Genomic DNA, 12,199 nt, shown 5'->3' on the forward strand with positions numbered 1-12,199 from the left:
AAATGGAACGTATGGCAATTTTACTTGCAAGATATTTGTCAAGCCCCGGACAGAAGAAAGGATTAGATCTGCGAAGAAAAATGAGAAAGACGTAACAGAATGTCCCAAAAATTAGCATCCTTCTTCCTTTTTCTTAAAACAATTTGTAACGCTGTGGAATTAGTCTTCCACGCGTGTCAGGATATGGTAGCCGATGGAAGTATGGAAGTAGCTTTTATTCGCTGACCTTTTCGGTTAATTTTAAATGTAAAATGTCTTTGTGGCTAGAATTAAATTTAATTTTATACAGGGCTCGACAAACCGCGTAACGAGTAATAGAGCCGAGTCATTATAATTTTGGCGAAACAACTTGAGCGTAATTTAAATGAGAATTTAAATTGTCTACGAGTTAACAGAGATTTTACACGTTTAATGTTTGATAAACTGGATATACCTGCTTCACAGGGTCGGAGAGGATTAGGTAACATTTACGTGTGGGCTTCCGGTGACGGCGGTGAAGAGGACGACTGCAATTGCGATGGTTATGCAGCGAGTATGTGGACTATTAGTATTAACAGCGCCATCAACGACGGGCAAAACGCTCATTACGACGAGAGCTGTTCGAGCACTTTGGCCTCGACGTTCAGCAACGGCGCTAAGGATCCCAATATTGGAGTAGTAAGTGGCATGAAATGTACCACAGACTGCGAGCTTGCTCGGAATTTTAGGGGATTTTTAATGGATTCGTGAGATTCGAGGGCTCTAACGATTTTATGGGATATACGTATAGAACTGGGGTTTTATGGGAAATATGTATAGAACTGGGGTATTTTATGGGATATATGTATAGAACCGGGATTACGGAGGGTCTTTAGACCACGTTAATGCCTCAAACTTTCCAAATATTTATGAATTTTGAAGTCTTATAGACTTAGGATAAGAATCAGAGGATAAGACGAGAACTTTGAAGAGTTTCGAGGATTATCCATTTAAGTATTACGGAATTCGTTGATTCGTCGTAGAAAATTAGAAGATTCTACGTTTCTTTATATTCTTTCCCCGACGTTTAATATCCTTTTTAACAATTTAGCAGCGCGATTATTGTATAGAAAGTTCGTCTGTATTTTCCTTCGAAGTGTGTTAAACTTTCGATTAATTTTCGACTGTCTTTCTGATATAAAGTTTTCTTAGAATCTTCGATATTTTTGCGAAACGTTTGCAACGTGCCACCACCTCATCATACACGAAGTTACAAGCCGTGTTTGTGGAATTTGCTATTCGAGTTGCGGCCGAAGTTACGATAACGCAATTTCGCAAGTATGTCGAACACGACAGGAAGAATTCCAGCTTCGCGGAGGAAATACGCGAGGACTCAAGTAAAAATAAGTTAATTTCGTGAACACGAGCCAAGAATCTTACTGCGATTTGAATGAACCGTGTTAACTTCTCGCAGACATTTTCCGCGTTTCTTTCTATATTTTCTTATCAAATATACCTTACAATTTCCACACTTGGTTTATTATATTAATATGTTCGCTCGTGTAGTAAATCAACGCACAAACGAACAAGACAAAACAGCGTTGAAAGTCGTGTTCATTGTACGAAGAAACAGTTACAGTGATTCTTATTTTTCGACGTACTGCAGCTTGCAGCTACTTGGAAAATTGCTTTGTTACCGGTTTGTTAGTTAACGACCAGACAAAGGCCACTCTCTAATTAGAGTGGATAACAGTGGCAGTTCGTGTTACCTCGGTCTTAGGTCACCCGATATATATATCTGCGCCTTCCGATTCCACGAACCTTCCTTTCAGCGAATGATGTTAAGATTAAAAAAAAAAGAAGAAAAAAAGAAAAACCTAAGAAGAAAATTAACGAAAGCGGACCTTGGTCACAGCCGATTTTCTAAAAAATAGATAAATTGACTGAGACGAATATCGTACTTCGGCTGCGAAATATCAACAACCATCGAAGATCGTAATACGATGCTTCCTGTGCGTGTTCGCGAGATGGACGAAAAAACGAACTGGCGAATTGTAAGAAGGAGCTGTTAAATTGGGATAAAGATCTAGGTAGGAAGTATAATATCTCATAGCGAGGTATAAAATGCCGTCGAGTAACGTGTAGGCGTTAACACACACGAAGAGAAAGCTCGTCAATTTTTTACAGTTCACTCGGCGCACGATAAAGGGTATAAGTCATATCGTAAGAAGGCTCTCGTCGAAATTTTATTCCACGGCTCGAAAAGACCGTTTCGTTTTATCCATCAAGTGGAAGAAAGTTAAGATAAGAAGTTTATGAATGTATCATGGCAGGATCAGAGGGAATTACCTGTTTCAACTCCTGCGCTGCATTTTCCTAGCGTTATTACGGTGCTTAGCGCGGGCCACTTTTAACGCAGCGGTAGATCACGCTAGTCTAGGGAATTGAGGAGCATCCTGCTGAAATAATATAGACGAAATGCTGGCTGGGGAAATAGAATAACTCGCGGTTGCTCAGCAGGAGCGCGACGTATCCTCTGGTAAATAAAGACGTCTTCGTTTAAAAAGCAGGAAAAATGTCGTTGGTGCGTAAAGGCGCGCGAAGGTTAAATTTAATTCCCTGTTAACTTTACGTGGATCTTTCTGTGTGGTAGATATCCATTTGAGAGAAAAATTGTCACCAGTTTGGCGGCGAAAGTGTTTATCGTGAAGCGAACACTGCATCTGAACGTGAAGGCGTGTTGTTTTACAGTTTTATCACTCGCTTCAGCGAACGAAGAATTGCTTATAGAACATATAAGAAAACGTGCAAGTTTTTCCATCGTCTATCTTAAAGTAAGAATTCTCGAAGCTAGCCCTAAGTGTATACACAATTTGAAAGTACTCTCCAGAGTAACTATCGTGTAAAACTCCTAGATGGTTACCTACTTTCAGAGGCGAGGAACAGCGACGAGAAGAGGGAAGATGATCGCGAACTGGAATGAAATTTTGCCCCGGCACGGTCCTTATTATTCGTGCAGCAAAGACGAGATTAGGTGGTTAGTCTGATGGTTAGTCGTGTCGAGATACTTTGCGCTCGTTCAATCTGAGATATCTTGCTTGTGGGATGTTATAGATCAACCTGGGCTTTTGCGACTAGTTGACGTATTCTAGGAATTGGGACGAGACAATAGGTATTCGATACGAGGACATGGACACACACTATCCTCCAGAGACATTGGATCGATATGCGAAACGTCTCGAGTAAGGTGGAATATTAAATCATATCTTCGCCTTCTTGCACATATCAGCTGAAAGAAAGGCTGCTCGTGGAAGCATGACTCGCGAGAAGATGGTTTTCATCGCTAGGGATTAACGTGGAAATTCCTGTTCTTAGCTCATGAAAGCTTTTCTGATCTGCTCGTAAACTTTATACTGCGGCTTTATGGACGCTCATCGTCGATAGATCCTCTGGTATGGAAGCTCCCTCGCGTGAAAAGAAGGATTGCCGCTGTTATTCGTGGTTCCTTTCTTTTATTGACTCAACGAGAACGATCCTCTTGAAAAGCAGTCATCCCGTAACAACAAGGCACGTAAAATGGCAGAAGGAGCGAACAGGTGTGATTCGAGGATCCGAGTATATTGCTAAATCAAATGGAGAAACGTATCGATCGTTTGGATTTATGAAGCAGGAAAATCGAACGAGCTCGTCATTTCATATCGATGAAAGAGGCAGAAGAAGTGAACAGATGTGATCCGAGAAACGAATGTATCGTTGAGTCAAATAAAAGATACTGTTTGATGTTGCCAACCACTTCATGAAGCACACTCGAGAGAAATCGATATTTAAACGCGAAAGTTAACGAAGGAAGTTTACGCTGACGTGGTCGAGGACAAAACGCGAGTTCCACGATAACAAGAGTCTGTTTTCGATGATCTTATATAAACTGGTTGTTAACAACGTGTTACGTCGTTTCGTTCACAACACCCATATCAGCGGCGAGCATGTTCCTGAATAGATTTTGCCCTCGTTCCTGAACGTTTTTGCGCTCGATAGCCGGGATTTTATGGATGAACACGGTCCGCTCGGATTTCCTGCACTCTTTCTCTGCTCCACGAAAATTTCACGGTTGAGCGAAGGAGAAAATAAAGGAGAGAAAACGGGGGTGGACGCCCGTGGCACGGATTACACGGACCACTTTCAAATAAGATTTATTCCAATGTCGATCGTCTGCGTGTTAAGTGAAAGAAAGAGATTGCTTTTTTATTTCGATCCAATCGACCCTTTTCATATTTACTTTTTTCTTCTTCTCCTTTCAAATTTTATCGCTGTATTTTAAACAATTCACCGTAGCTCGCGAAGGTATTTCGCACGCTTGTAGAAACGTTTTATAAAATTTCAGTTCCTACAAGAAATCGCCAGAACTATTAAGAAATGGTCGATTTTTGAATTACTTTACCAAATATGGGTGTGCTTGGTCTTAAGCAGAGGTTCGCTGAAACGATTACTGGCGGATATTTATGGCAACTTATCGCGGTTATGCGCGCTATCGGACGCGAACTTCGAACGCGGAAACTTTCTAGATATACGCGGAACACGCGCGATTGCACTTGAGGAAATTACAACGTTTGGAAATAGAACGTTTAATTCCTTCTGTGCGAGTTGCTACGTTCAATCTTTTAGAACGATCCACGCTTTTTACGATCGTTTCGAGTCTATTCCCATATAATGGCAGTGTACGATACTCGGATTAGCTCGTACGCGATTCAACGTTCTCATGTGCTCCTGTCTCGCTTGGAAACATAAAAATATTACGCTGGAACAACGAGCCGAGCGTTGAAAAGAAAACCCGCTAAAAGAGCATTCAAAATTCCGCCACTTAAAATCTTCCGGGTAACAGGCGCATGACAAACTACCTACGTGAATACAGAGGATGCTTTGAAAACGTAATTACAATTAAAACGTGCTGTAGAGTCATTAAAATGCAAATAACAGTTAAAGTACGTTCTAATTTCAGTCGGTAAATGAGAAAAAGAAAGAAAGAGAGAGAGAGCGGTTACTGACTTGCAATTGCGTTTAGACGATATATTTTCCTTTTCTTTTTTCCAGGCCACCACTGACCTTTACGGCAAATGCACGACGACGCATAGCGGAACCTCAGCCGCTGCACCCGAGGCTGCGGGAGTGTTTGCACTCGCCCTCGAAGCCAAGTAAGTGCGCGAGTCAATTTTAATATTATGTCGAAGAATTCTTTGATCTCCTCTCGCCAAAGATTGTTCTCTGTATTATATATTCTTTCAGTGATATGATATACACAGTGATATATATTCGTAAGTATCTCACAGAGCTTGCAACAAGGTTGCAACTAGTACCACCAGATAACTTGCTTTTAATCCGAAGGAAATTCTTCCATTAGCAATCGTTTGATGCAAGTTTTTAAATATGAATATACATCGCTGTTCGAAAGTAGTCGGACACTTTTTCCTTATCTTTGACATTATGTAATTCGGTCAGAAAATTACGAATAAAAGAACCTGCGATGATTTCAACGTTTGTGGCGTGTGATTTATGCAAGCGTTTATAATGAGACGTTGTAACGACAAGATTAATTTTTGGTAGTTTTCTCGATAATTTCACGATTCAATTCTCGAGCATTCTCGAGCTTGTACTTTACAGTTACAACTACTTACAGTAATTGGTAAGCTCGATCGATGTTTTAGGAATAAATACAGAATTATTGATCGAAACTTAATTGCAAAACATTTTCTGCTCGTTTATATTTAACGCTTAATTTGCATATTCAAATTTCGCTGGCGAACGGAAATAGCTAGGCGCTTACGGTGGAACGAGAACGATACGGGCTCAGTATTTTCGCGATACTCGTTTTTCTATTAAGGGAAATAGGGTAAATGAATGATTAACCGCGCTGTCGAGCAAATAAATTTTACACGAATATCGACGATAAAGCGATGTGAATTAGCAATTTCGATAGCCATCGACGCGAGCGCTGACCCATGGGTGTTAAATACCAAAGATACTTCTCTATCAATTGGTGACGTGGATAGATAATTAGCAATAACGTTAATTTGTATCTACCATTGTGACTCTGTTATACGCGTATAAAGAGAATTCGCAAGCAGAGAGCAAAATTGCTATGCAGCATACGAATAAATTATGATATACGTCATATAAATTTCGAGAGCACGAGCAGCGACAAAGTACGAGAAAAATAAATAATATTAACATTATTATAATATTACATATAATACATAATAAATAATATTATTATAATTTGTATCTTGATTGTAACTCGCGTTAAAGTTCAACCGTTGTGAAATCGTACGAGAGATCGAAAATACTCGACGCGAATGATCTGTAAAAAATATAACAAGAAATTTACGGCAAAGAAAACAGGAGAAAGGTCGAACGAAATATGAAGGTTAAACGGCAGAAGAGAGATAAAAAGTGCGCCGAGTAAAAGAAGATAGGAAAAAGATGGTAAAAGGGCGTGATGTAAAGGAAAGCATGGAAGGGTAAAAAAAAAAAAAGAAAAGAACCGATGTCAAACAACGATGGAAGAGGTAAAAGATATAGTAAAAGAAAATGAAAGAAAAACAGAAGTAGATTGCAAAACTAAAAGTATAAAACAGAGAGGAAAAAGTACGGTAAAAACAGAAATCGATTAAAGATAGGAGAAGTTGGTTCTGATACTTGAAATCGATATTGTATAAAACGTGGCAAGAAATGAAATGATTTAACGAAACGAAGAAAGATAAAATAATTTAAGGAGTAACTTATTATTTCTAAAGACTCGATGGTTTCACGATATTATCGTTGCACTGCAACACCCGTAATAAACTGCAATTTAGGAGAGAGCCATTCAGCTGCAAATTATCACGCTATACGCTTTGAGACTTTTTGTAGCCGCATCAGCGTGAGAGTGATCCGAAAGCACTAAAAAGCGGCAAGTACCATCTGCCTGAAATACGATGCAGCTTACAGTTTTATCGTTCGTTCAGTAACGAACGATACTGCAAATTGTGACGTAAACGACGCTGCGTAGGTATCGCGTTTGATATGAAATATTTAGCATGGCATCCGATAAAAATTGATGTAATCGCCCTACTATAAATCTCTAGAGAATTTTCTACAGAATTATAGCTATCGCACCTTTTCACGTACGAGATTTAGACCAGATCTTGTTGTATCATATTTCTTGAAAATTTCGGACCAAATATCGTTGATCCGTTCTACTGAAAAATCACGAGTCGATAAGAGCAACCAAAAGGAAAGGAATTGTTCGAAATATTCCAGGTGAGAACGTACCTGTAGGTATGAACGAATCGCGATAATTTCGAGAAACGATTGTTGGAAACGACAGCGAGGATAAATTCCAACTTATTCAAAGGGGTAATTGGGCCGCGATTCAAACCGAGCGCTGGTCGTTGGGAGTCGTGAAAATTGAAAAACAGAGCAGCAGCTTACGGAGAGCAAAGCTGCGCTAATGGGGGCTCCGTGTTTCGTTGAACACAGTCGGTGAAACGTGACCTAGTAACAGGGGATGTGACGTTGAAAGGCCGAGGTTTAATGCACCACGCTGTCTCTTCGATACTCGCGTGCTTTCTGAGCCCTGTGTTTTCTCGTTGCAGTTCCTTTGATCGTCCACTGATACCTGCAAATATCGATTCCTTTGCAAATATTGGTTCCTTGGTAAACGTACCGAAAATGTTTCTCTTCCTTCCTTTAAACTTGGTACAGACATTTTTACCGAACGAGTTCCGAAGAATTTCCCACAACAACGCGCTCGATAATTAATCTGATCAAGTCAGTTCGACTTATTCGTATTTAATTGAACGTGTAATTTTCTTTTGTTTAGCGTATTAGTGCTAGGAATGTGTCGATGGAAGATCAAAGAGTTTTTAGTAAATTTCATAGACTGGAATATAATTATGTAAAAGAGAAGCATACAATGAACCATTGATTCTAATTTCAGTCCGCAGTTGACCTGGCGTGACGTACAACACTTGACGGTCCTAACGTCGAAGAGGAATTCGCTGTTCGATGCCAAGGGAAGATTCCATTGGACGATGAATGGAGTTGGTCTCGAATTCAATCATCTTTTCGGTTACGGTGTATTGGATGCTGGTGCGATGGTCGCTTTGGCGAAAAATTGGAAAACCGTGCCGCCACGGTATCACTGCGAGGCTGGTTCGGTGCTCGAAACTCAGTGAGTGTTTTCGTGCTGCTATCGATTCCGCCTCAGGGGTTCGTAACTAAGAGGGGTGGAATGCCCTGTCCTTTTCTGTTTCCCTGCTCGAGAGTCAAACACCATGTAGATCGAACAGTGAACGCTTACTAAATTATGATTCGTGGATGACCGAGGTATCGATTTTGGCCTCCACGATTTCCTCCTGTAGGGCGTTACATTCTGCTACACCCTGTCTGCTTTAATCTACACGCGATTAATGTTATTTTTCTGTTTAACGCGTTTTCCTTGCATCGACGTTTCTGATCGGGACACGTTTTCCTCGATAACCTTTTCCCAAGAAATTTGCTGTGGCGTTTAAGCCCCTTCGCTAGTTCGACGACGAACGCCCATCAATTTCCTTTTCAGGGAAGTGACAAGCGATCGATCGATTCTGTTGAAAATAAAGACTGATGCCTGCGCCGGCACCGAGTATGCCGTCAACTATCTGGAACACGTGCAGGCCGTCATTTCCGTGAATGCCACACGCCGAGGTGATCTGGAGTTGTTCCTAACTTCTCCCATGGGGACTAGGTATGTCGACCAGTTTCGCGCAGGCTGTTGATCGTTTTGTCCTAAGATGGTTCTAAGATTTCCAGCTGAAATGTCACAGTTAACGGAGAGACCGGTTTCAGATCGATGATCCTTAGCCGAAGGATAAACGACGACGATCACAGAGATGGCTTTACGAAATGGCCTTTCATGACGACTCACACGTGGGGAGAGTATCCTCAAGGCAGTTGGTTGTTGGAGGTATCGAAATGAAAATTTCAGTTAATAAGTTGCAGTTAATTAATGGCAATAAAATTATAAACGTTGATATATTTTAAACAGTCGATAAAGCTAAATTTCTTTTAGGTGAGCTTCAATACTCAAACTCCGCAACACGGTTGGTTCAAAGAATGGACCCTGATGTTGCATGGCACCAGAGAGCCCCCTTACACTGGACTTCCGGCGGCGGATCCGCACTCGAAATTGGCGATCGTGAAGAAGGCTCACGAGGAGCGATCGTCAGCCATGTAACGACGATCCTGAGGACCCTAGATACGTTCATATCGAGATATGTTCACGCGACTAGTCTTATCGTTTAAGGATCTCATTTGTACAGGCGATGGAACAAAATTCGAGCGCAACCACGCTGTGTTTTCTTAATCGTTCGTTGGTTACTTGTATGAAGAAGCTTCGTATATGGACAATTTTGATCCCTGATATCGCCAAGTTACGTTCGAATTTTAAGTTTGAACAGCTACGTTTCTTGCGAGCATCCCTGTGATATCGTGTATTGTTTATGCCTGAGTAATTTCTCTTGTGATATCGTTGTGATATCGTGTATTATTTATGTCTGAATAATTTTTCGTCGTGCTACTTAGCATCGTTATTTTTATGTGATTAATTGTAATTAATTAGAGTATTTATTAGAGACGAACAACATGCGCGTTTATCGATGTCGTGTTCGACTTCTTTCGATGATCTCTCGTCGATATCTCATTATTTAACGTGATTCATTCAACATTAAAAACTAATCTAGAAATTATGAAGTTGACATCTATCTAAATTACGTTTATTGTTCATTTCCGAGTAATCGCTGCTGCGTGAGCATTCGAGGAGACTAAACGAAGTTCGACGGCTAGGGAAACCGACGATTTCAGTTTCATTCCACGAGGCATGTCCTTTCGCTAACGCAAAGAAGCAAGAAGTATTGGATATCGAACAAAATATCGAGCAAACTATCAAACAGAATATTGAACAAGATATTGAACAAAGTATCGAACAGTATTGATACACGAAAGGTATCCTCAAATTTAAGAACGCTATGCCAAAGAGTCTCAATTGGGAACAATAATCATTCGGAATTGACCTCGCAACTCGACGAGCCCGTCCGTATCTATTTATTACCAATTAACCATTGAATTCGTAACTGTGTTTTAGCGCGTGTCGAGTTGGGAGGGATTACGAAACATGGAAACGAGCAGACAGGAACAATGACGGTCCACGCGTGTCAACGTTTGCGATTTTCCCTGTAAGATTTTTTCGAAAGCATTTCAGAAGCATTTCGAATGTTTCTCGAAGGATACGAATATTTTGGATGATATATCTAATCGTAGATTGTTAGATCTTCGACTATATTTACACGAATTTCTCAAGAAACGAAACATTACACCGATTAAGCTTTAAATTACTCGATCTGCATGCAGAACTTTGAACAAAGGGTTACGTAACATTTCGTTTCTTGGATCTAATTTTTTTATCAACGACCCCGTCAGACTGTTCTTTTCATCGGTAAGATTTTAGCGCGCTTCAGATGTTACTACATCTACAAATTTCCTATTCCGATCGTCAGACATTTCTGTCTCTAACAAGTATTCGCGCGAAGCGTACTTATCTGTAACTTATTCACCCTTGAACTTACATATCCAGGAGTGTCGAATCCTTCACACGACGCACAGCGTACTTCCGATAATAAGGATAATTTTTTACAAAATTTATCGATAATTCGCCAGACGAGGAACAACCGCGCGAAGAAAATACATTATATAAATATATATCAGTAGCGAGTCGAAATTCGAGACTTTCTCGTTAGATAATAGAAAATTCTTAACGATACGTAGAAGCAGAAGAACATAATGTCGGTTCGACGTTCGCACGCATGGACCAGTTTGATTCGAAACACGCGATCGATCCACTTTGTCGCACGCTCTTCTTAATTTATTATATCGCGTTCGATTGTATTTCTCTGAGAACGTTCCAAGTGAAACGATGTTCTACTTTTTAAGAGGCGATTGGTCAGTTTGATTATGTATCCGCTGATACTGTTTTGTGATTTCTCCATCGTTCCATGTGCTTTTTGTAAAACGAACAAGAGATTATTTCGCTAGGGCGTATGCTCCCTCCAGATCGATAGACGTTTCGTGACTTTACGAGGGAAAAACAAAAAAGTCTCGTCGCCAGGGACATCCATCAGTATTATACGATCGGCCGACGATTGATTACCAATCAAGGAAACTCTTGGAAGTTTCGTTACTATTAACTACACCGACGCCTCTTGTCGGCTAGGGAATAATTGTAAGGTTCTTTCAGATCTACGTATGTATATCAATGAGAAGGAAGACTCGATGGCGCGATTGGGATTGCGTGCGTTCACGTTACCACGCGTTTTCGCGAACGTGGCCACGAGGTTGGGCTCCCAATCTCGCCACAGAGTCCTCCTCGAGAAACGTTCTATATATTTACACGATCTCTGTGTGTGCTCGTATATAAAGGAGCCTCTTGTTTTATTTAAGAACCGTGTAATCCAGTAACGATCGTAGAATGAGACTAATCCAAAGAGTAAACCAAAGTGGAAGGCACAGCTGTTAATTAACAACAAGCGAATTATCCACAGGAAACGTGCACGCAGTGTACTATATAATGACAACTTGGCCGGTGCTCGCCGCACTGCACATAAACGTTTGCCCGAAGAAGTTTAGGATTTCCGACCTTGCGAACGCGAAGGAAGGCGACGCGCAGGTTAAACGAAAGAATAGAAAAGAGAAGAATATTATATAGAAATCAAAAAACAAAAAAAAAAAAAAAGTATATGAAAAAAAGAAATGATAAAAGACGTGTAGATACTCTAGATACGTAGAGATCAGAGAGTTTGAAACTTGCGCATAAACACTGAGGAAGAACATCAACAGAAATATACATATTATATAGTTGAAGTGAATTTAATTAATCTTATTCTGTACGTGATGTAGGTACGTGGATGAATAAAATCTTTATTTTTTGGCCTGCATCGTTTTTATATGCTGTACCCGCGATCCATTCACGTCGCCGCCTCCTCTTCCAAGTTGGACGATTTCTGAACACTTCCTCGCTTCGTTTCTCTTCATTTTTATTCTTATCACGAAGACTTGAATCAGCCAGCAAAACGTTACGATCGATTCGGACCGTTCTTCTGTTCTCTGTCGATCTACGAAGGAATTTTATTTCAGTTTTCAAGAAACTATCGAATCAAGAGAAGCACCGTACAAGATA

At 40.5% G+C, this 12,199-nt stretch overlaps 1 protein-coding gene across 1 annotated transcript in view; it reads left to right on the forward strand.

Moving 5' to 3' along the window:
* Nucleotides 1-11,951, forward strand: part of LOC132912777 (neuroendocrine convertase 2-like) — a 39,590-nt gene extending 27,639 nt beyond the window's left edge. The window contains 6 exon segments of the mRNA XM_060970500.1: nucleotides 445-657; nucleotides 5,047-5,147; nucleotides 7,931-8,164; nucleotides 8,552-8,716; nucleotides 8,818-8,935; nucleotides 9,041-11,951. Of these exon segments, the coding sequence (XP_060826483.1) occupies nucleotides 445-657; nucleotides 5,047-5,147; nucleotides 7,931-8,164; nucleotides 8,552-8,716; nucleotides 8,818-8,935; nucleotides 9,041-9,205 (996 nt within the window). The 3' untranslated portion in view covers nucleotides 9,206-11,951.
* Nucleotides 11,952-12,199: the final 248 nt, after the last annotated feature.

Source organism: Bombus pascuorum, chromosome 12 (assembly GCF_905332965.1).
Source record: "Bombus pascuorum chromosome 12, iyBomPasc1.1, whole genome shotgun sequence".
Taxonomy (NCBI): domain Eukaryota; kingdom Metazoa; phylum Arthropoda; class Insecta; order Hymenoptera; family Apidae; genus Bombus; species Bombus pascuorum.